The 26,663-nt window shown below is 32.9% G+C and overlaps 1 protein-coding gene across 1 annotated transcript; it reads right to left on the bottom strand.

Moving 5' to 3' along the window:
* Positions 1–11,108: 11,108 nt before the first annotated feature.
* On the bottom strand, positions 11,109–11,840 carry LOC11422016 (uncharacterized). The gene has a single exon (XM_003627176.4). The coding sequence runs from the start codon at positions 11,838–11,840 to the stop codon at positions 11,109–11,111; it is 732 nt and encodes a 243-aa protein (XP_003627224.2).
* Positions 11,841–26,663: the final 14,823 nt, after the last annotated feature.

Below are 26,663 nucleotides of genomic sequence, written 5' to 3'. Positions count from 1 at the left end.
TGACATCAAGAGAGCCATTGGATATCAACTGATCAGAGTCTTTTCTGAGTTGGTTAACAGGTGTAGAATTTATGAAGAAGACACCAAAGCTCATTACAAGATAATGAGTGAGAGGAGGGGTAAGGGACATCAGAATCGTCCTAAGCCTTACAGTGCTCCTGCTGACAAGGGAAAGCAGAGGATGAGTGATGACAGGAGGCCCAAGAGGAGAGATGCTCCAGCTGAGATTGTCTGTTACAAGTGTGGTGAGAAAGGCCACAAGAGTAATGTATGTGGAAGAGATGATAGGAAGTGCTTCGGGTGTGGTCAGAAGGGTCACAGTTTAGCTGAATGCAAGCGTGGGGACATTGTCTGTTACAACTGCAATGGAGAGGGTCATATCAGTTCACAGTGTCCTGAGCCGAAGAAGGTTAGAACTGGTGGAAAGGTGTTTGCATTGTCTGGTACGCAGACTCCTAATGAGGACCGACTTATCAGAGGTACTTGTTTCTTTAATAGTATTCCTTTAATTGCTATTATTGATACTGGTGCTACTCATTGTTTTATTGCTATTGAATGTGCCTATAAGTTGGGTTTGGTTATATCTGATATGAAAGGGGAAATGGTTGTTGAAACTCCAGCTAAGGATTCAGTAACCACTTCTCTTGTTTGTCTGCGGTGTCCCATATCTATGTTTGGTAGAGATTTTGTGATTGAATTAGTTTGTCTGCCGTTGACGGGTATGGATGTTATCTTTGGTATGAATTGGTTAGAGTATAATCGAGTTCATATCAACTGCTTTAGTAAGACGTTACATTTCTCTTCTGCTGAAGAAGAAGGTGAGGTTGAGCTTCTGTCTACAAAACAGATGAAACAGTTTGAACGTGATGGTATCCTGATGTATTCTCTAATGGCACAATTGTCGTTAGAAAATCAAGCTGTGATTGATGGGTTACCTATAGTGAATGAATTTCCAGAAGTATTTCCTGATGAGATTCCTGATGTACCACCGGAGAGGGAGGTTGAATTTTCAATTGATCTTGTTCCAGGAACTAAGCCGGTGTCGATGGCACCGTACCGTATGTCAGCTTCTGAGTTAGCTGAGTTGAAGAAACAATTGGAGGATCTGTTAGATAAGAAGTTTGTAAGACCCAGTGTTTCACCTTGGGGAGCACCGGTGTTGTTGGTAAAGAAGAAGGATGGTAGTATGAGACTGTGTATAGATTACCGTCAGTTGAACAAAGTTACGATCAAGAACAGATATCCGCTTCCTAGAATTGATGACTTGATGGATCAGTTGGTTGGTGCTAAGATTTTCAGTAAGATTGATTTGAGGTCTGGTTATCATCAGATAAAGGTGAAGGATGAAGATATGCAGAAGACGGCCTTTAGGACACGTTATGGTCATTACGAGTACAAAGTGATGCCTTTCGGTGTTACTAATGCGCCTGGTGTTTTTATGGAGTACATGAACCGAATTTTCCATGCTTTTCTGGATAAGTTTGTTGTGGTATTTATTGATGATATTTTAATCTATTCCAAGAATGAGGAGGAGCATGCAGAGCATCTGAGAATTGTATTGCAGGTGTTGAAGGAAAAGAGGTTGTATGCTAAGTTATCAAAATGTGAGTTCTGGTTAAGTGAAGTGAGCTTTCTGGGTCACATTATTTCTGGTAGTGGTATTGCAGTGGATCCTTCAAAAGTTGATGCGGTATCACAATGGGAGACTCCGAAGTCGGTAACTGAGATCAGAAGTTTTCTGGGTTTGGCTGGTTATTACCGCAGGTTCATAGAAGGGTTTTCAAAATTGGCTCTTCCGTTGACACAGTTGACCTGTAAGGGTAAGTCTTTTGTGTGGGATGCTCAGTGTGAGAGTAGTTTCAATGAGTTGAAGCGAAGATTGACAACTGCTCCTGTCTTGATTTTACCTAAACCAGAAGAACTGTTTGTTGTGTACTGTGATGCATCTAAGCTGGGCTTATGTGGTGTTCTGATGCAAGATGGCAAGGTGGTAGCGTATGCTTCTAGGCAATTGCGTGTTCATGAGAAGAATTATCCTACACATGACCTGGAGTTAGCTGCAGTGGTTTTTGTTTTGAAAATTTGGAGGCATTATTTGTACGGTTCCAGATTTGAGGTGTTCAGTGATCATAAAAGTTTGAAGTATTTATTTGATCAGAAGGAATTGAACATGAGGCAGAGAAGATGGTTAGAGTTACTGAAAGATTTTGATTTTGGCTTGAATTACCATCCTGGTAAGGCCAATGTGGTTGCTGATGCTTTGAGTAGGAAAACTTTGCACATGTCTGCTTTGATGGTGAAAGAGTTCGAGTTGTTAGAACAGTTCAGAGACATGAGTCTTGTCTGTGAATTGTCACCCCAGAGTATACAGTTGGGAATGTTGAAGATTGATAGTGACTTCTTGAACAGTATCCGAGAAGCTCAAAAGGAGGATTTGAAGTTTGTTGATTTGGTGACTTCAGGTAATGACACTGAGGATAGTGATTTCAAGGTTGATGATCAGGGTGTGCTGAGGTTCAGGGGTAGAGTCTGTATTCCTGACAATGATGATTTGAAGAAGTTGATTCTTGAGGAGAGTCACAAGAGTAGGTTGAGTATTCACCCGGAAGCTACAAAAATGTATCATGATTTGAAGAAATTGTTTTGGTGGTCCGGTTTGAAAAGAGATGTTGCTCAGTTTGTTTATGCCTGTTTGATTTGTCAGAAGTCCAAGGTTGAGCATCAGAAGCATGCAGGGTTGTTGACACCGTTAGATGTACCGGAGTGGAAGTGGGACAGTATCTCTATGGATTTTGTGACGAGTTTACCGAACACTCCGAGAGGGCATGATGCTATTTGGGTTGTTGTCGACCGGTTGACGAAGTCGGCACACTTCATTCCTATCAATATCAGTTATCCGGTAGCGCAGTTAGCAGAGATTTATATTCACAGTGTGGTGAAACTTCATGGTGTTCCGTCGAGTATTGTGTCGGATAGAGATCCGAGGTTCACTTCTAGGTTCTGGAAAAGTTTACAGGACGCCTTGGGTTCGAAGTTGAGGTTGAGTTCGGCTTATCATCCTCAAACAGATGGTCAGTCGGAGAGGACAATTCAATCATTGGAAGATTTGTTGAGGGTGTGTGTGCTTGAGCAAGGTGGAGCTTGGGACAGTCACTTACCTTTGATTGAGTTTACGTATAACAACAGCTATCACTCGAGTATTGGTATGGCACCGTTCGAAGCCTTGTATGGTCGGAGGTGTAGGACTCCTTTGTGTTGGTTTGAGTCGGGTGAGAGTGTTGTGTTGGGACCGGATTTGGTTCATGAGACTACTGAGAAAGTCAGGTTGATAAGAGAAAAGATGAAAGCTTCGCAGAGTCGACAGAAGAGTTACCATGACAAGCGAAGAAAGGATCTTGAGTTTCAGGAGGGTGATCATGTTTTTCTGAGGGTCACTCCTTTGACGGGTGTTGGTCGGGCTTTGAAGTCGAGAAAGTTGACTCCTAAGTTCATTGGTCCGTATCAAATTTCAGAGAGAATTGGTACAGTGGCATATAGAGTTGGTTTGCCACCACATCTTTCGAACTTGCACGATGTGTTTCATGTTTCTCAGCTTCGGAAGTATGTTGCGGATCCTTCTCATGTGATTCCGAGGGATGATGATGTGCAGGTTAGGGACAACCTGACAGTTGAGACTATGCCATTGAGGATTGATGACAGGAAGGTGAAGTCCTTGAGAGGTAAAGAGATACCTCTTGTGAGAGTCGTTTGGGGTGGAGCGGCTGGTGAAAGTTTGACTTGGGAGCTGGAGAGTAGGATGCGGGAGTCGTATCCGGAGTTGTTTGCTTGAGGTAAGATTTCGAGGACGAAATTCTGTAATTTAGGGAGAGTTGTAACGCCCTAGTTATTTATTTAATTATTTTATTATGTGGAGTATATATATATATTATTATATATGATGTTTGATGATTTATGCGGAGTATATATATGCATATATTTGTATATATGTGATTTTTGGATGTTTTATGTGGTGCATTATTTTATTATATGATTTATTTAATAATAATTAGAATAAGTATGAAATAATAATTATTTTGGAGTTTGGGGAGTTATTTAATATTTATTAAAGTTAATGGGGAGTTAAGTGAAAATATTGGAAGTTATAGGGTGTTAGATTCAATTGAAGATTTAATATCTATATTGTTGTGAATCTCACCCCTTCTGCTTGAAAATGTTGCCCTTCCTATGGGTAACTTGCAGGTGATCCTGAGTAGTCGGTGGTGGCTCAAGATTCGTGTCTAGGGCTCTGATACGTGGGATGAGAACTGTTATTTATATTCTTGTTGTTTCTTTTCCATGTATCGAATTTTGGATTTGTGATGTGGAGTCTTTATTGTCTTTTGAACAACGTTGTTGATTATACCAAGGCCTTTAATGCTGTAGGATGTTGTTGGATTGAAAACTATTCCGCTGCTACGTTTTCATATTTTATCAAGTGGTTTGATTAAATAGTTTTATTTTCTATTTAGGAATTTTGAAATTGCAATGTAGCATACCCGTTTGGTGAAATACTCTGATGATTATTGTTATTTATTTACTTTTGGGTAACGGGGTGTTACATAATTAATTTTTTTTTTTGAAGAATTCAATGTAATTAAAATTGCATTAACTCGTCTAGAAGTCCTAGCTCAACTGGCAAATGCCGAAATTGCAAGGCCGGACGTCATGACCCGGGTTCGAACCCGGGACCTCACAGTTGTGTGTGAGTTTATTTTCAGTGGATTACCACTTCATCTAAGACCAAAAAAATAAAAAATAATTGCATTAACTCATCTTTCTTTTCCTCCCCTCCCCTCCAAAAAACTTCAATTTGACGGAGGAGCAATAAATGAACTTATGAGGGATTTTGCTCCCCTTCCTCTCCCTCCCCTCCCCTTCTAAAAATTGAACCAAACACAAAATTTTTAAAATATCTCCTCCCCTCCCCTTCAAAACCTGCGAACCAAACGGACCCGAAATTTTGTAATGTTGTATCCCCTGCAAAACCCTTAAATTTTTTATAATCTTTTTAAAATAAATACATGTGTTACAAGAGATTTTTTTTCCTTTTTTCTATATTTTTTATCTATTATTTTTTCGGAAGCATACATTTTCTCTATTATATTATTTTAATGTATTTAGTTACTATGGTTTTTAAAAATGTAAAGCACATAACTTTTATTAAATTTTAATTTATTTAACTATTATAGTTCCAAAAAAAAAAAAAACAGATGCATCGAAACCGTTGATTTGTCAAAACTACCATTGAAATCCTCATTTTAGTTAGAGCAGCAATATTTGAAAACATCTATAAATCATTATCAAAAAGGGGCATTTTCCAAACAAGTGGAGTACTATAATCTAATTCTCCTCTGTCCCATTTAATTTTGACTCTTATTCTTTGCGGGGTTATTGTGTGAAGGACTAAATAGTGCAAATAATTGTGACTCCTATTCTTTGCAGTGTTATTGTCAATGTGAAGGACTAAATAGTGACAATTCGTAGGATTGAAGTGATTGGTTTGGAATCAAAATGGTTGTGATAAATTGGATGGATCGTAATTTTTTTAAGGATTAAATATGTTTTTTTGTTCTATTATTTTAATGACTTTTAATTCTTTAACTTTTAGGTTTTTCATCGTCACTTTTGCTACATGTGTTTAAGTTAACTCATGCATATATTCATATTTTAGAATAAAATTTTCAAGAATTTTTAGAATATTATAATAATCTCTCTAAAAATAATTAGAATTTATTAACAAAATATTAAATATGAATTTTTATGCTTTTGACACTGAAAATTTCATATTTATTTCACGTTTCGTTAAACAAATCATTTGTTTTTATAAATTGTTATAATATTGTACATATTTCTGTACAATTTCATTCAAAAATATAAATGTTACACATGAGTTGATTTAAGAGTAAGGATCAAAAGTGAAGTTGGAAAAATTTTAGGGACTAAAAGTTGAAGAAATTCTTTAAGTGGATTAAAACGAATAGTTTATATATTTATAGGGAGAAAAAAAATATTTAACCCTTTTTAAATTCACCATAAATTAAAATACACACTTAATAGGAGATAGTGTTTTTGGTTTTGTGGCAGATGAAAAGTTATTTTCTAATAAATCAATTTTATTAAAAAAAAATGGTAAAAAAATGATTTTTTTGACAAAAAAATTATTATTCCATAAAATTATACGGTCAACTATTACCAATGAACCACTAGCACCTCATGAACAAATTGATTACCTGTGAATTAATTTTTTGTTGAAAGCTTCAACCGGTGTTTCTGCTGTTTTTATTTGTTAAAAAAATAATTATGTTGAAAGCAAGTTTTATAGAAAGTGTTATGAAACTATTAGAATAAGAACGATTAAAGAGAATGAGATGAAATTCTATGATTATTTTATAATGTACAATTATGTTACATATAATAATCTCTATTTATAAAGAAGGACAATGATATAACTTAATAAATAAGTTATTAAGGCTATTTACAAAAAAAAGTATGATTTATGAGATAAATAAAATGATGTCACTTAATTTGTCGACATAATTTATGAGATAATTATGATATTCATAACATAAAGTTTTTTTTTAAATATAAGTCATGTCAATAAATTCTTGTATTTGTAAAAAAAGTGTTTTTGTTTAGGGAATATCATAATATTTCTATAATAGGTCATAGATGACAGTGTGTGCGTAATTGTAGCCAATAAGAAAATGTTTTTTTTTAAGGAATATTATCGTACTTATGTAATAGCATGAAAATGCTAAGGTCACATAGATGACATCAGTGTGTCTACGTAGTATTATTGCCAATGTACAAGATAGGGGGACCTACATGGTGCAAATTGAAGCCAATCAGTTTGGTGGTCAGATTTGTTATGAACTAAGATAAGATTGAGATGTGTCCTTATCGACACAGAGTTCAAGAAGAGGATAAGCTTAACGGTTTATTGGTGTTGAATTATGAATGATGATTTTTTTGTTAAAAGTTAAAACAAATTTAGTGTGTTAATTGTTATGTTGGTATTGTCCTTGCCAAGACTTTGGATCCTAGACATTTAACTTCTTCGTTGCTTTAATCTATAAGCTTAAATCAGATGAGTTATTCAAGCTCCCTTAAATGGTGATGTATTGTTGTTAAATTATGAGCAAGTTAATTGTGAAAAATGTTGAAATGTTTTTGTGTTGAGTTTGTCTAGATAAATAGTTCAAACCATGTTTCTACATTTGCTTCTACATCTTAATTCTCAATCCAGTGATCAGTTCGTAACTCTGCCAAGTAACGGGGCATAACTCCCAATGATAGCATTTATAGCATTTTGAGGTACATGTGAGCAATTGGAAGGACTTAAAAGCGATTGTCGTAAAATCAGAATTTACAACACCAAAAGAAGAAGCTAATTATTTAAGTATCCACTCTAACTTTTTAATTAAACTTCGTCAAACTTAATGTTTATTATAACTTTAATTTATATTTATATATTATAATTAATTTTAGTGGTTCATCCGAGTTTTTTTTTTTCTGGCTCCGCCACCGAGAGTAAAATGACATTAGACGTGTGATAATAAGCAAATATTCCAACATCGAGCAATATCAACTTATAAGAAAAGGGTCATATTAATCAGTGCCTTGGGGCATTAGTTAAGCAAATAAAAATATAAAGAAAGGACAAAGTTAACATTAAAAGCAACATTTTTTCAAGTTTCAAAAAGTAAAACAGACAATTTACAAGAAAATATTTATTTTTATAATTCCTTAACTAGTGCCCGAGCACTAGTTAACATTTCCTATTAGAAAATTTCATTTGAATGTTTCCCCATTAGTGATCCAAAGTTATATAGCAACCACCCACAATTGACCACAAGATAATGGTAAGAGATTAGATGAAACTCATCTCTCATATCAAAATTGTATAGCAACAAACAGAGATAATTGTTGTGAATTCGGACTCAAAATCACACCAATACAAACTATGATGTGTAGAGCAAAGGAAAGTAGTAACCAATATCAAAGTGAACACAAACAACAATAATAACAACACCTAGATCTAATCTAGTAATCAAAGTGAAAAGCACAAAACCACAAGAAAAAGATAAAGGGAGAAGAGAAACAAAACACACCAAAGATTGTTGACCCAGTTCGGTCCAACTTGACCTAATATGGGGGAGAGATTGATCTCTCTAATCCACTATCAATGAGTTCTTACAAAAGTATACAAATGGGTTACAAGAAATTAGCTTAAACAAGCTCGCAAAGAACAAACTTAATTTCTACCCATTTTCCCAATCTCACAAATGAACAAGACACTTAATGATTTTCACTCACTCAAGGTGTTTACAATGTTTCCCAACCCAAGAGAACTCTAATCAAAGACCCTCAACCCTAAAGTTATCTCCTTTGATTTCCCAAGTTTTCCTCTCTTGAAGTTCTCTCTCCCCTCTACTCAAAAATGAGCTGAAACACTTAAATAGTACATAGTGACAAACAAAATCGCGCCGCGCCAGAGAAAATCGCGCCACGGTTGAAGCGTATGGCGCAAGGTACGACAACCTTATCCACAAATCGCGTCACACCTGCACCAATCGCGCCACGATTTGCCTTCAGCATAAACCACCCATTCTGCCACCAAAATCGTGACGTGCCACTCAAAATCGTATCACGATATGTGAGTTTCCAGCAACACTAATTTGAAGGCAAATTACAACAATAATCCATTAAATGATACCCGACGATCAACAAAACCATTTAAAAATAAGCTACTTTTTGTAGGGATCCAAACCATTGTTGTTAATTTTGTTCTAGTAACTTCTGTAAAGCAAAGGAACAACAACCCTTCGGTTTTTACTGCTATGTTGTGTTGTTTTCATCATGTTGGACCTCACTAGCACAATTGAAATGTGACTATACTTGTGCTCAAATTCTAATAATAATATTTTAAATCTCTAATCATCTTGGAAGCTTCATTTCTAAAGCTTAATCGTGTTAGCCACAAAGATATAAATTAAAGTACACAAAAACATGTTCAAAATCACTTGCTAGTAAGATTCATCAAATGCAGCAAACATGACATTCTTATTAATCAAAGAAGTAAATCTGTACAATGGATTGCACAACTGTATAATTGTTAATACTATACAATTTCGTGTACTTTCCATATATACAATTTGGATGTATTATTTATCCTCACTTGATGTGTCATCGGCTGAGGGCACTTGTCTTTGCCGATTTTAACTTATATTTTTTAATCAATGACAAATACTTGATTTGTATTTTCAAAACACAATATATATATATATATATATATATATATATATATATATATATATATATACTCTTTATAGTTTCTTTAAACAATATTTTTAATCGTGTTCCATTTATTAAACAATATATATATATATATATACTCTTTAGTCATCGGCTGAGGGCACTTGTCTTTGCCGATTTTAACTTATATTTTTTAATCAATGACTGTTTTGCGACGGTTCAAATAACCTGTTGCAACAACTGTTGCAAGGGGTATTGTGGCGGTCTTGAAACGTCGCTATTTGGAGAATTTATTTATATAAAAAAAAAAATCAGTCTTACAGTAATTTTAATAGAAAGTTAGAGTAATATTTTTATGACACAACTAAATTAATTCTTAATCGATAGTATGAACTAATCCATAAACTAAAATATGAATTTTACATTCATATAAAATGATTCAATAAAACATAAACAAGTGATTCAATAAAGTATCTTGAGTTGATGGTAACATATTTAGTTGAATTGATTTATGCAAAAAGTAGAGTGTGGATATTAACTGGAACCAACAAGTAGCAAAACGTATATAAAAGTAGCAAAAGAATTTGAACTTTGACAACCAAAAGTGAAAATAATAATAAAGCCAAGGAGCGGGAAAGATAAAAGTGGCGAAAACGCGTTACCATGTTGCTCTGATGTCGATACGTCGATGAGGAAAATGAAGATACACCAATGCCAACGATATCGATAACTGCATAAGTTACAATTACCCAAATATAAAATTAATCTATAGAAATGTGTCGCAAAGTAAGGTCAACATTCTATAGAAATGTGTCGCAAAATAACAAATTTATTGTAGTCTTAGGTAGAAGCATTAAAATGCTTTCTTCGATTTGATTTTAAGTTTGAGGATGCTTCTGAAATTAACACCATTCTAAGTTGGGGGTGGGGTAGAAGAGAACTAAGAGACACTTGTAAAAAATAAGTCTCATAAACAAAAACAGAAAAAATGAAGAAAAACAAGACCACAAAAACTTCAAAAATAGGTCTATTCATAAAAATTTAAAAGTTCTCTTTCTACTCATTTTGAATTTACTAGGAAGGCACAATTGCTTGGTAATTGTTGGAATGTTGAATTGATCCAAAAATAATGGATACCGTACTCCAAATATAAAACTATTTTTCCAAATTTATCTACCATTTACCTAAGCCAAGTTTTTTTTTTTTATAAAGGCAAAAGAAAGCAATAAAGGCAGGAGAGGGCCTGAACCCGATACAGATAGGTTACACCTGAGAGAGCAAGCCAAGACTATTCTTAAGAAACAAAGGAACTACAATCATCTAGCTAAAGCATTGCTTTTAAACCAAAGAAACTAAGATGAGAAACAACAGAGCTAGCTACCAGCACTTATTAAGAACCATCTACATAACAATCACAAATATTTAGGATTGCTTTTGATTACACCCTTTTTAGAATGAGTTTGGATGTGCTCACTACTTATGCTTTTCGGTGAAACTTGTCTATTTGTCTACTTCTTTTTCCTTTTGTTTTTAGCTGATGTTGAACATACAAGGCTAGATTCATGCTCCTCAGTATGATAACTCCCCCAAAACTTTTGTAAAATATCCACACTTCTCTGAGCTATACAGAACTTACAAGCACTCTCATATAACAAAAGACAAGTTCATACATAATATATAGATAACTTATAACCATACGGATACCACTAATTAATTTATTAGCACTAGCTCCCACGTAATAAAGACAAGTTCATACATATTATACAGTCGAGACGTCCCAAATAAAGACTCATAGTAATGAAATTTTAAAAAAACTAGCAAATCGGAGTCTCCTTTGGCTTCTTATTTCTTTCCAGGAAAACAATCACTCCCCAAGTAACCAACCTTAGTGTATGGCATAAACCAATAAATGCGGACAATCCGATCCACGTAAAAAAAACCTTGTTAACAACTTCGGTAGCTCGAACATAAACACTATCTGGGATTGTCATTACCGCAGCTATTAAATAAGAATAATCAAGGCTTGTGAGAGTGACCCACATCCCTATTGATAAAAGCCACATAAGAAACCTGTGATGCATAGGAATTCCACTCACCAGCAAGAGACAAACACTTAGTGATGCAATAAAACAAATTGTGTTCGAAATAAGGAACTCAAGATATCCACTAGAGTCCCTAACAGCTAAGACAGCTTCACCTGGACATAGACGTTCTTTGTAGACAAAAGTACAAATTTTGTCATAATTGTCGGCATCTGGTGGATTTGCGTTAGTACTGGGTGGACTTGCGTCGGTACTGGGTGGATTTTCCCCATCTTTAATCGACATAACGCCACCGGGTGGATTTAAAATCATTTGAAATGTCATTGTTGCGATGACTGTCGCTATTAAACCCAAGTTCCCTCTCATATCCTCCAACCATTTGTCCTTGTTTTTGTAGGACAACCAACTCCGTATCTTCTCTATTACCTTTCTCCATCCTTTCTTTGATTCCTTATTCGGTGCGGTTTCTGTTGAACCTCCATAATTTGCCACTTCATTGTTCATCGTTTCTCCTTCAAAACAACCATGAAATATTAAAGATTAGTGTCATAACTTGTTTAATGTACCATATATCTCATACTTACGAAGTGAGACTTGGTAATTTTTCATGATACCATACAACAACAATTTTGACCTATGGAAAAAAAACCTATTACTTTGAAAGCAAAAAAAAAAAATGGAGCATCAAAGACCGCAGTTTTTAGTGTTGATGAAACAAAATTGAGAAAATTATTATTTATTTTCTGATTTATTTTATTATAGTTATTAATATGTACTCAATATACTACTAGAAAGATAAATAAATTTGAGTAGAAGGGATATTTACTTTACTGCTACGGTTTTTGGTTTTGGGATAAATAAATATCATGAGAGGTTACTTTTGTTGGGTTAATGAAAAGTATCATGTTGCTACTGGTGACTGTTTTGAGCCCCTTTATGAGGAGCATAGTCAACACCAAAAAGTATACAAATTGTGAAATGTTTGAAATACACAGTTGAGAAGTTGTTAAAGGTAAGATTTTTCATTAAATTGAAAGTAGATTGGAATTTCAAATTCTAGAGAAAAAAAATTGGTAATAGAAATTTTAATTTTCAATTAAAAGATTTAACGTAACATGACTGAAATCCTATGATCCGGTTGAATTTTTTTTTTTTTTGAAGGAGATCCGGTTGAATTTTAGTTCTCTATTCTTTTTGTTTAGAGTGGAGAGATTTTAAACGATTTAACATCTCAACAGGGGATAAAGATAGCCCGACATATTTCTATATCTGAAATGATTTTCTACGACTATTTTGTTATAATTTTTAGACAAGTTTTTCTCTCACGCTTATATTATGCTCTTACTCTCTCTTTATTGTTTTGGTTTTTGTTTTAATACTTACAATTTTTTTTGTATATTTTAGTTGTTTCACAAATTGTTCTAAAAAATGGTTGTTCAAATAACCTATCTCTTTCTATATCTATGTAAAGGCACTACTTTGATGAAAGTAATTCGACAATTTTAATAGTTAGATCCATTTTGTTCTTCACTTTTACTTGTTTGGTCATGTTCATGATAGACTCTATATATAATACGTATAACAAATTAAATAAAAAATATTAAAAATATGAAAACAGTATTTTTTATAAAATTATAATACATAAAAAAAAGACATAAAATAAATATTTATTATTGATAAATATAAAAAATAAGTGAGATAAATGTCAAGCAATGATACGTAAAAAGGAAAAATATTTGTTATTAATAAATTTAAAAAAAATACAAGATACATGTTTGTTATTGATGCGTTAAAAAATATATATGATAAATACAAGATACATGTTTTTTTATTCTTCCCCACCATTTGCTCTCTCCACATGTTGTAAAACATCGTAGTTTTCTTTTGCTTTGCATTTAATAATCTATATATCAACTTATTTTTTGGTGAATAATTTGTTTTTCCTTATTTTGGTCAAGAATTTTCTTTTGCTTTACATTTAATAATATATATTTCAACTTTTTTAGTGATGGTTTACATTTAATAATATATATATTTCAACTTTTTGTAGCATTTGTTCATACCCCTCGCAAAAAAACTAACCACGAGAAAACACGTTGCCAAGGAAGATAACTCCAAATGGAATTCGGTATGACCATGTTTGCAGCAAACATGTACTCCAAGTTTGGGGTTATGTTGATCTGACATTTTGTTGTATGATCCATTTGAACGACCCGTAATGATATCGTTTTTTCAGTTTATGTTCTCTATTGGTGCTGATAGTTCTTTGTGTAGTCTGCATGGTTGGGTGCTTTTGAGTAGGGTTTGGCTCCTTTGTGGCTTCCTGTGATGCTTGTTTTTGATGGAGTGGGTATGGAGCATGATTTCTTCTGGTTTGGTACTTGAGTGGGAGTTTGGGTTGTTTGTATGTTAATTGGGTTGAAGTATTTTCCTTTTATTCTTCTTTTTGGGTCAAGGTTGTCAGAATCAAAACTTTACTTGCGGTACTCTTCTTACATTTGTACTTGTACTATTATATGCATTTCTATTTTCCTATTTAAAAAATGAAACAATTTTACTAATCAAATAAATTCTTTAATTGTTAACTCTGTTAAAAACTAAAAAAATAAAATGAAAAGAGAATTCAAGTAAACTCCTGCACTGTGGAAAACTAATTGTTTCCTAGCATATTATGTTTTGGATTCTTTGTGAGTTTTATAGAATTACAGCTACAACTTTAAAAAAATTATGTTGTCACCGTCCACCTTAATATCAAATGTGCACTGCAACAAATTGATGAGTTTTGCAAGATAACTATCAATACATGCAGAAAGAAAGTTTAGCAGATGCACACTAGGGTTAATGCAATATTAACTGTACATAAAATATCATGAATGTATGGTTATTATTTGCTAAATGCTTGTATCTTATAAACACTACAAAAGTTAATCGTAGGACAATGAATATATTGAGTACGTACCTTAATTAATTTGGCTTAGCTAATTCACTCGTATAGCTCAAAATGCTATTTGTGTATTGTGAATGTGGACTGTACTTTTGAAGCCATGTAAGGCAGATATATATATACAGACTAAACTTACTTCATAAGGTTAGTTTGGGATGCTTTTTAATATTTTTAAATTGCGGCCGTCGAGGTTATTGCAATGCATGGCTGTTGCAACTTGAAATGATTTTAAATTTTAACAGACTATACTTGTACTGGGTTTTCACCGTTTGTGGGATTAGGTGTCGGCCTTTTACGATAGGATAGACAGTCGTAAAAGCTGCGTCAAGCAAAGTGGCCAAACATGAGAAAGCGTGTTCTCACAATCAACATGATTTTAAACCATTTGCTTTTGACACTTTCAGTTTCCTAGCTCCAGAGGTTGTTGACCTTCTGCATAGAGTTCAAAAGGTCATGCATATAATGTCATGTCTCATAGGTTCATGAATGTTGTGTTTACGAGTATTGGTTTTGTCATCCAGAAAGGTCTAGCGGCACAGCTTATTACCTATTTGTCATCAATTCAAGTGTTAATAACGGTCGAGTGTGATACATATTAAAGAAGGAAAAGACTATATAAAGTAGCATCACTATACTATAGTAGAGTTTTAGTTTATTAGGTAAATATATACCAATTGTGAAGTTTTTTAAATACACGGTTGAGAGGCAGTTAAAGGTAAGATTTTTCATTAAATTTGGTTTTACCAAAAAAAATTAATTGAAATTTGGAGTTTTTGAAATTTTATTTTTTTAGTTAGGAGATTTGAACGAAGATGATTAAAATCCTATGATGCAGTTGGATTTTTGGGTTAGAATGTGTAATTTTTAAATTATTTAACATATCTCAATAGGGATAAAAATAGATTGGCACATTTCTATATCTTTGTAGAGGCACTGCTTTCCATAAAAGTAATTCGACAATTTTAATAGTTTGAGCCATTTTGTTCTACACGTTTTCCTTGCATGGTCATATCCATTTTTTTTAACCCTCTATATATAGATTGCCTTTAAAAATACAATAAAAAAAAGATACAGAACTAATATTTGTTATGATACATAAAAAGACACATGATAAATATTTATTATTACCTAATATAAAAAATAGATCAATATCAACCAATGATACATAATAGTATACTTTATCAATTACAATTTTTTTTTTATTCTTTCCCCAACCTTTTGCTTTTCCCGACATGTTATAAAACATCGTATTCTTTTCCTTTACATTTAATAATCTATGTATCAATTTTTATTTTTTTTTTGGAATAATTTTCTTTTGATCTACATTTAATAATCTATATATCAACTTTTATTTTTTTTAATGGTAAGAGGCAAAGCCCCCACCCAATTTTGTTGCGGGATTTTTACTTTAGTATCAACTTTATCTACCCACTGGCGGAGAGATAGTTTAGTAAAACCACTTTCACTAATAATTAGTCTCTACCCACTGGCGGAGCCACAGTGGCCGGTGGGTTCATATGAAATACTTTTTGTCCACATTTATTATTTGATATGTGTTTTTTGGTGAAAATAAAATTGTAATGTTGGATGAAATTAAAAATATTGTTGAAAATGTTGTGTTTTAGCTTTTTAACTCGATTTTAAAGTTGGAAATAAAAAATTGTATTGTCTCAAAAAAACCGTACCAACCAATCCAACTCAAACCACATTGTTTTGGTTTGGTTTGGTTAGAATTTTATTTTAAAAGTCAACCGAACCAAACCAAACCAAAACAAACCGCGAACACCCATAATTTTATGTACTAAAATGAACAGCGAAAACACATATGAGTATTAAATTGATGATCTAAAAATAAATTCAAGGATAAAAACTAATAAAAGAGACACACATGAATGTATTCCCAATTTCGATACATCGAAATTCAATACGTCATTTAAGTACACATTCAAGTATTCAAATGTTTGAACGCTCAAAAGTTTGAACCCTCTGACCTAGGGTCCTGACTACGCCACTGACTTTACCCAACAAAGGATATACATGTCGGGTGCCAACTCTTATAGGGTTACAAAATTTTGTTAAAAGCACATTCCCTCTGGTCACATTTATAAGCAAAAAATTACTTTTTAGGTACATTGAATAATTAATGTATCCGGTCATATTTATGGGTTAGATACATTGATTATTGGATGTACCTAAGAAGTTGTTTTTTGCTTATAAATGTGAACGGAGGGAGTATATGTTGCAGAATTTATATATATCTCGTATTTTTTTGAAGGAGATATATATCTCGTATTATATAGGTCACTATCAGAATTTATATAAACCTAAGGGGTAAATATATTTTTGTCCCTATAAAATTGGGAACTTCTAAGTTTAGTCCTTACTTAATTTTAATAGGTTTTTTAGTCCTTACAAAAGAAAATTACTTCTAATTTTAGTCCTTGTTACAACAAAGTTTGTTTAATTATTCTTAAACTCTTAAATTTTTGAACCATTTTTTTGAGACAAGTTTAGAACACTATGAAAGGTTCATTTACTAAAATTTAGATTTTTTTAACATGAAAAAAATTAAATATGATTTTTTTAAAACGAGAAAAATAAAATATAAAATTAACAAAATCTGAGCCTAGAAATCAAATTTTGCGACAATTTTTTGCAGAGGAACTTTTAGTAATGTTCTTAACACGTCTCCAAAAAATTGTTCAAAAACTCAAGAGTTTAAGCATAAATTAAACAAATTTGAATTGAGGAGGACTAATAGTGAGTGCATAAATTTTTATTAGGGACTAAAAGAACTATTAAAATTAAGTAAGGACTAAACTTAAAAGATCCCAATTTTATAGGGACCAAAAACATATTTAACCCTAAATCTAAATTGAGTCTCGAGCTTCAGTTCATAGTCTCACAAAGAATATGAATACAATGTTTTAAAAACACACACAAAGAGAGAGATAGATATATAACATAGAACGAACAATTTATATTAGTTCCTCTCACAAACCGAAAGTATTCTAGTGTCCAAGAGATTTTTACTATAATCACTAAAAACTACAAATGCTCAAGCACACAAAGAAGAGACTTCCAATGCTCAAGGACACAAGCAAGATACTCCCAATGTTCAAGCACACAAGCAAGATACTTATAATGCTCAATCACAACTGAATGAGACTTCTAATAATCTAACTTAATCAAATAAAGATCGTTTGAGTTTTACATTTGATATACAATCAGAGGTGTAATCAATACAATTCAGAGAGGACTCTTTAAGATATTAGAATTTCTAAGATATAAGTTTGTAATTAAGAAATTCTTAAGTGTTTATTGCGCTAAGATTTTGACAGAGTAAGAGCAATTTCAAAAACTACAAAGTGTTTTTTTCTCTTCATGTCTTCCGATCCTTATATAGCAAGAAATCTGAGAGACGTGTAAGAGGTACCAACGCATAAATTTGAGTCTTTGAAAGCTTAATCATAGATGCTTGAATGTTTCTTGATTTGGATAATATCGTTGAAAGGTCATTCGAAATTCCTTTGCTTCAAATGAAATTATTTGATTCATTCCAACTGTTCTTGAAGTTCTTTGTTTGTTTCTGCACGTGGTCAGAAGTGTAACGCCCTAATTGTCATATTTAATTATTTGATTTATGTGGAGTCTATATATATATATGATTTTTGGTGATTTATGTGGTGTGTATATTTTATTATATGGTTTATTTTAATAATAATTAGAATAAGTGTGAAATAATAATTATTTTGGTGTTAGGGGAGTTAATAGAATTTATTAAAATTAATGGGGAGTTAAATGAAAATAAAGGGAGTTAAGTAAGAGGGAAGTAAGGAAAATAGATGTCAGAAGCAGTTTTTACGTGAAAACCAACTTTTGGGAGAAAGGGAGAGAAGAGCAAGTTAGAGCCAAGAATCTTTATTGCTGTGCATTTCTTCTGCAAATTCTAAGGTAAGGGTGAGGTTTACTTCAATAGTGTAGTTATTGATTTCTGATTTTGAGTTTAACAGGTTTTGGTGAAAATTGGGGATTTTGGATTTTATGTTGGAATGATGATTTTGGGAGTTGGAAGTGTGAATTTGATACTAGAAATAGGTTCTAAGTGCATACAGAAAGTTAATTTATATCTGTAAACTGATTTGGGGAGTGATTGGAAGAAAAATGGGATTTTTGGGAAAAACCAGTTTTCTGCCCGTACAGAAGTTCATCGCTCGCCTCGCGAGCATTCATGTTTCGCCTCGCGAGTGAGCAACTTCATCGCTCGCCTCGCGAGCAGACCAACTCGCCATGGCGAGCAAGCCTGGACAAAACTTGATTTTTGAAAAGTTGTTATAAGATGTTTTGGGGATGGTTTAAGGTACCTAGATGATATTAATGATGACTGGAACAAGTTTTAGGTTAAAAAGATGAATAGGGAGCTTAGTATTGAGGTTTGAGTGAGAAAATGTTATTTTTCCCGAGAGCACCTATTTTTCACTCGCCTCGAGTTTGCCTTGAACTCGCCATGGCGAGCAAGTGGTTTTGTGAACTCGCCATAGCGAGCAGATGTGCTCGCGAGGCGAGCTGTGCAGTTTTGAGTGTTGTTTTGCTTGCATGAATGGTTGTGATGGAATATTGTTGTTTAAGCATAGTTATATTTAATTGTGCATAGTTCTGGATGATTGGACCTCTACTAGATGTTGTTACTGATGACTGTGATGTATGCTAAAATTTATTGAATCATAGATGTTGTTTAAGTGGAGTCACATGGAGTTTGTATGCATGGTCAGTTGTATGTAGATATACACAAGTAGGTCCATTGCATATGCATAAACAGCGGAGAGGACTCATGTCCTGGAGCACTAGTTGCTCAACAGCGGTGAGGGCTTCGGTCCTGGTTGGTACCACATGCATAATTGCATCTATTGAGGAGTCTAAGGTGTTGTCTTAGCAGTGTTGTCATGTCATTTGCATGAGTCTTAGTTGTTGCTTTGATGATGATGATGTTGTTGATGAATATGTACATTTATATACATACTTGATGGGTGGATTCCGATGATGTTGTTGTTGCTTGTGAATTAATTATTTATATTTACAAGATGATGTATTTGATGTTATAAGGTGTTAGATTCAATTGAAGATTTTTAATATCTATATTTATTGTTGTGAATCTCACCCCTTCTGCTTGAAAATGTTGCCCTTCCTATGGGTAACTTGCAGGTGATCCTGAGTAGTCGGTGGTGGCTCAAGAGTCGTGTCTAGGGCTCTGATACGTGGGATGAGAATTATTATATTATATTATTGTTGTTTTCCTTCCTATGTATCAATTTTTGGAACTTGTTGATGTGGCCCTTTGTTGGTTGACTTATTGTTGATTAGGCTTAATGCCAAGATGTTGTTGGAGAATTTAACCGTTGTTGTTGTTGTTATTGAAATGCAAACTTTCCGCTGCATGATTTTGAAGTTATTAAACATGTTGAATTAAAGAGTTTTATTTTCTATTTAAGAAATTTTGAATTTGCAATGTGGCATGCCCGTTTGGTGCTTAACTCTGATTAATATTTGTTATTTAATTGTTTTTGGGTAACGGGGTGTTACAAGAAGAGGACAAACTATATCATCCAAATCTGATAATGAGCTATTTAGTAGATGACAAATCCAATTAGAGTTTTCTGATCCTAACGTGATCTTCAGAGTGTTTGTATATTCTTCACCTTCTCACTTGATTCAAATGTGTTTGTATATGTTCAGAATCTTGGTCTTTTAGAACCGAAACTTGATTTGATACTTTTTATTTATTCTAAGGTCTTGCATACTTAAACATACATTAACATATCCAATTGTTCTTTCTAGACTTTGTTATAATCAAAACTTCAGAGGCATTGTATAAAACACATTTGCTTCAACAGTTGACATTACCAGACATAGGTCACATCATTGCAACTTGTTATAATAAGGTTGTAGTTGAGTTGACAACTCATGAAATCAGAATTTCATAGGCTTTTTTTTCAATTAGAGGTAGCCCGTCACTTAACCAAAAAACCCACATCATGTGTCTTGGATTAATCCTTAATCATTTTGTTCTTGCTTTTTTGAAAGATGATTTTCCAATACATCCATCGTCTACAGAGTAGAAGCTATACAAGAGCGAAGAGGCTGAGACATGGGAATATGCTTTATATAAATATATGTATCTGTTTGATAAAAAATTTACTTTACCTTTCATTCATTTTATTCTAATATTTGCTCTTGTATCAACTTCTGTCAAGTGAATCATGTCTCAGTATGAAAAAGTTGAAGCTCATGTCCAATATTACACCTTCAAGAGGACGGTTAAGGTTTTTTTAACCCACGCAGACAAGTTGGATGAGTTGAAGGGGCAACTTAACGAATACTGTCCATCTTGGTGAAAATCATACTACATCTCATGTATTTGTACAAGTATCATGCGTAGATCTGGGGGGAAAAACTTCTAGAAAATTGTCTATTATCCTCATGTTATTCATAATGATGGTGATGTCGCATCCATGTTTAGGTCGGTGATTGAAAATAATAAACTATATCTTTGTATTCGTTCCAACTACAACTACCCAAATTGGCAGAAGAGATTTGCTGTCATTTTTTGGACTTTTAAGTTTCTTTATGCTTTGTTGTGTAATATGTTGTAAAAAACTCGTAATTCTGAATTATGAATGATTATGAATAGTTAATGTAGTGTCAGATTGATGTAATAATAGTGAATTATGAATGATTATGTATAATGTTGTTGCTTATGAGAAAGTGTTGTTGTCATATTTGCTGTACTGCTTCGGGAATTGTAGTTCTTAGTTACAGGTACTGACCGATTTGTGGCTTGGTTGACATTACAATTACCATTGTCTGCATAACTAACAAAAAGGACAGTTAACCACTGCTGGAAATTGACCGAGTGATAGTTAACTGTCGTTGGAGGTAAAAACATATTTTTGATGAGTTGAGCTCTTTTGGCCCCTAAAAATTCTTGAATTGTTTGGTTCATAACTATGAAACGATTTTTTTTTTCAAAGGTTTCGATAGATAACTTCGAATGTTGTTTTTCGGTATAAAGAGAAAATAGAAGACCAGAAGAGCACAACTCATCATTGGTTGCATTATTCTCCATTTACAAATCCCCTCTTCATTCCTTACTCTCTTTTCTTTCTTACTTACTCTTTAGGTGGGGTAATAATATCATGGTCACGACTGACCATTCATATCATCCTTAAAATTGTTGTGCAATTTTTATGGGGATGATACGATGGTTAACAGTGACCTTCGTATCAACTATAATATGTTTTTCAAGTTTGGCAGAACTCAAATTATATTATCCAAAATTCTGCGAAAAGGATTTGAATTATATATTTCGAATGAGGACAAAATAGGAATTTTAGAGTGAGGGATAAGCAAATTTAAAAAATAACATTTAAGAGATGGATAAAAATAAACTTAAAGACTTGTTTGGTACAATATATGTCATATCCTAAATTTGGACCATTTAAAATCTTTTTTGTCCATATTTAAAAATAATCCATTTTCTCTGTTATTCGTTTTTTTACTATTTAAAATTCGTGTTTCTTCGTCTTTAATCATTTAAAAAAAAAAACTTTTATCTTGCATTTAAGTCCCCGCTTGCATTTTTACAACAATTAAAATCACTTAATCTGCATTTTTATAACGCATTTTATAGTGTTTTTAGTCATAACAGTCAAAGGTATAATCGTATTTTAAAAAAAATCGCGTCTTTTTAATCATTTCAAACGAAATTTCGACAGGGAGGTTACTTTGGAGTACCTCATTCTGGTTTCCGAAAGAGACAATTTTTAATTTTATTAATTCATTTTCTCCATCTTTATTATTATCTTTATCTTTGATTCTCATAATTTAATTTCCTCTTTTATTTTTTCATCATTTGATTTTAACTTCCTTCTTTTCTTTGAATGTCATGTTTCCCATTTTCATTACAAGTATTTCCTTTTTAACTTTTTTTATCGATTTTTTTTAAGTCTTTAGTTTCAGTCATGTCCAGGTGTCCAAAATCTATTGGTCCTTTGATCCAAAACCCTAGTTTTTAGCAGTATAAATAGCTGCAATTACTGCTACACTAAAGGAGAGAGTCAGAAAAACGCGAGTCAGAAAAACGCGTCAGAGTCAGAAAACGGGTCAGATTGGTCCCTATCACATACAAACACCTTTTCCCTTTCTCTCTCATCTAGTTACAGATCAAAACACCCCAAAACGATGAACACTTCATGAATCCTCATGAACATTCATGAACACAAAATCACAGAAAGCACATAAACAACAACAATTTTCCTTTGATTCACATATTCCGAATTCCAACAGAAACAACAAAAATCATACACAGTGATCTCGTAATCCATAAGCTATAAACCATTCAACCACTACATCAACAAGAACAAACCAAACTCGTCATCATCATCAACGTAAGCTGTACAAACCGAATCGCGAAGAAACGGAAGAAGAGTGAAGCAAATCGGACTGGATTCGAACTGGATCGGAGGAATTTAGCAAGAAGGAAGTGAATCCGAGCTTAAAGTAGTAGATCCAGACTTCTCTGATTTGAAACCGAAGGTAATTTCACTCAAACTTTCTTTGCTAGATCTAGCTCAAATCTCTCTGCCCTTTTTAAAACTAATACCGGATTTGTATAGAGGAGAAGGAGAAGAAGCTTTTGATGTAAAAAAAATTCAAAAAAAAATAAAAAAAAGCTCCGACGCGGTGGCGCTGTGGCCGACCACCGCGCCGGAGCAGCTCCGACCACTCCTCCTCATCTTCTCCGACGACGTTTCTTTTAGAGGGAAGGGAGAGCTTCTCTCTCTAAGTTTAACTTAGAGAGAGAAGGATTGTTTGATTTACATTGTTTTTTTTGTTGAAACCACTTTATATAACCTCATCATTTTATTTTAATTCCATGTGTGTTTTTCCATCGTATTGTCGTGTATGGTTAAAGCTACGCCGTCAGATCGTAGATCTAACGGCCGATGATGCATCTCGTATGTGGTTGAGTGTTTGTTTCTTTTATGTGGAATATTGCGTGCCTGCTGTTGAACCGTCAGATCGTTGATCTGACGGTCACTGTGCTTCCAGTATATCCTTCCTTTTTTCTGTTTTTTTTTTAAAACCGTTGGATCTTAGATCCTATGGCTGTGATGAGATCTTAAGATTCAGATCTGGACCTCTGGATTCATCCAACGGTCAAGATTAAATCCTGCTGAGCCAATTTTTTTATTTCTTATTTTTAATTGTCTTTATTTTCAAATACTGTTTTTACACTTTTTGTCTTTTTTTTTGTGTTTAGAAAAAATCCAAAATATTGTTCTCCTCATTTTAATTTTCTCTAATTTTAAAAATCCATCCTATTTGTTTTCTCTTAAAATTTGTTGTTTATTTCTTATATGATGATCTTAATTGTTGCTTGTCTTAATTCCTTGCTTTTTTATTTCTTATGTCTCATTCACCATGATATTTCTTATGCTTACTAACGATTTAATTTTTGTCTTAAATCATAGCATGCATATTTAATTTTCTCATCATTTTATTTTGTCATTGACTTAGTGTGTATAAATAGGGAATTGGTGTAATTTTATTTCTTGCATTTTATTTTGGCATAAAGGCCTTAGGGTTATATTTAGGAATTGATGTAATAATGTAGGTAACACAAGCACCGACACTACCACAATTTATTTACCGCTTTCCGCTCGTTTTTTTTTTACGAAGTTACGTTAGTTTCCACCGTTAGTTTAGAAAAAATCATTTTCTCAAAAAAATCAAATATGCAAAACTTCAAAATCATTTTCTTAATAACTTTTTTTCCTTTATTTTCTTAATCAAACTCTCAATCAACCTCACTCATTTCTTTTATCTCATGCCTTGAGGCCTCTTTCTCTTCTTAAAACCATTTTCAAAAAATCTTAAAATCAACCTAACCCACAAGAAATTTTTTAGTGGAACTACGTCGATTTTGATCCCTTTCCCAAAAGGGTACGTAGGCAGAGGACTTGTCCTTCCAAATCAAATAAAAATAACCAAAAACATACTTCTTCTCCCTCCATTCTTTCACTTAGATTTTTAGGTAATAATTTTTTCAAGTAAGCAAATGAATTTAGCACAAGATAATCTAGGTAAGCGGTTCATTCGGAGTACCAAAGTCGTTTAGGGTGCTTAACACCTTCCCTATTCGAAACCAACCCCCGAATCCAAAGTCTCGATAAGGGTTTTTACTCATTTTTTCCCTTCCCACGAATAAAAATTGAGAGTTCAAAGATTGACGATTCAAATCAATTAATGGTTTGATATCCGAAAATCAGGGAGCACAATATAATATCAAGAACATCTTGCTATTTAGGGGAAAACCGTTGATTTGTCAAAACTAACTACATCTTATTTGTGAACATCTATCATTATCAAGAGGGACCTTTTCCTTTCCAAACAAGTGGAGTACTATATTAGTAGTATGTGTGATGGAAGGCCCTACATAGTGCAAATTGATAGCATTGAAGTGAGTGGTTTGGAATCAAAATGGTTTTGACAAAATCCGTGATTTTCTTTAAATTTACCGTAAATTTAAATACACATTTAATTTTACGGGATAGTGTTTTAGGTTTTGTGGTAGTGAAAGTTATTTTTTTTGTGGTGGTGGGGTTTGAACTCGGACTTTGTATATATTATGTATTGTTAATATCAATTGAGTTAAGTTCACAAGAACAATAAAAAGTAATTTTTAATAATAAATTGATTTAAAAAGTATAATAGAAAAGAGATAAAACTAGTATATATTAACTAAAATGACATTTGTGTTGAAGTCAATTGCATGGAAAGTTTTATATTTTCCTTTTTTCCATGGAAACTTGTATTTGTCTGTATGATGTCATCTCTGTGATCTTGACAATTTCATCCTATTATAGAAATATGATAATATGGCACAAAATTATAATAACAAATTTAAAACTTAACTGCAATTTTGGTTCCTCTAGTTCAATGTATGTGGGGTTTTGATCTCTCTGATTTTCTCTATTCAAATTTACATTGTTTCAATTAAGTCTCTTTCTCGTTTCTCTTTTTTGTTTAAAACTTTCAAATTCTCATAATCTATTAACAAAACTACAATTTAAATTAACTGAATATTGAAAATATTATTTCACTCAAAACTCACCAACTAAGTTATCAAATTGAACTAAAAATAAATATTTTTAAATTATCTTCTATTGAAACCTAAACCCCACGTCACATTCAACAAAAAACAAAATCAGTTTTTACTTTTAAATTTAATAATATGAATAAATTTGTTTTAATATATTTAAATTGAGCAACGAAATTGGAAAACATCTAATTCTACTCTGACCCACTTAATTGTAACAAAGCACTGTGTCCACATAATTATATTGCCAATGTACAAAAACTACATAGTGATAATAGATGGATTAATGTTGGTTTCGCTGAATAGCACAGTGTCTTCGATTTTGTGATAGTGTAAAATTATATTTAATAAATCAATTTATGCAAAATTTAATTTAGTTATAATGTTAAATAAAAAATTATTTATGCTTGAAAATATTTACTTGGTGCGTTTGATTCACAAAATAGTAAATAATGAACAAAAAAGTATAAGACAGTACATAAATGTACATGACAATTTTTTGTACTCCATTTTAAAGGTTGATGCACAAGACAAATAATTATATGGTATCTTATTTGATTTTTTTTTTTTTTAAAAAAAAAAACTTGGTATTTGACCTAAGGACTGCATAATCTGAGGGGTTCAGTCCCACCATCCATTTGCTGAGGGATCCTATTAAAGTTAGAGCATATCTTTATGTACAGGAATATGTGATAGAGAGAGGGCGAGAGAGGAGGGGATAAGGAGAGAAATATGAAGCATATATAATAGATGTATAAAAGAACCCACATCGAAGATTTTTTAAGGAAAGAGATACAAGGGACCACAACTTCAACTCTTTCAAGTAAACCTAAAAAGAGAAATGTTAAGAACACTCTCTTTCTAGCACTCTCTCTAACACTCACCCTTCTATTGGGTGAAACTCATGTGGGTCTCACCACTTTATGTGGGATCATTTCCAATGTGTGGTACCCACATGAATTTCACCCAATAAGAGGGTGAATGTTAGAAAGAGACTGTCCATAGCACTCCTCAACCTAAAAAACAAGAGTGACAGAGACCAGGAAGGACAAAAGCATTGACACCATGTTGTGAGAAAAATAGAGAATAAAAAGAATCTCATTTTGGCTATCATCTACTTTTGATGTATTGGTGCCTCAAGTGTATTTTAGTAATAATTAAAATAAATCAATTATATGAGAGAGAATGAGTAGTTAAAAGAGAAATATGAAATGATACATTTGTT

The sequence above is a fragment of the Medicago truncatula genome, chromosome 8, assembly GCF_003473485.1.
Source record: "Medicago truncatula cultivar Jemalong A17 chromosome 8, MtrunA17r5.0-ANR, whole genome shotgun sequence".
Taxonomy (NCBI): domain Eukaryota; kingdom Viridiplantae; phylum Streptophyta; class Magnoliopsida; order Fabales; family Fabaceae; genus Medicago; species Medicago truncatula.
Note: the sequence above shows the minus strand (reverse complement) of the source record. Positions and strands in the feature narration are given on the sequence as shown.

What these genes read in the sequence shown, in the direction of transcription:
- LOC11422016 (XM_003627176.4), bottom strand. Translation starts at nt 11,840, where the DNA reads ATGAACAATGAAGTGGCAAATTATGGAGGTTCAACAGAAACCGCACCG.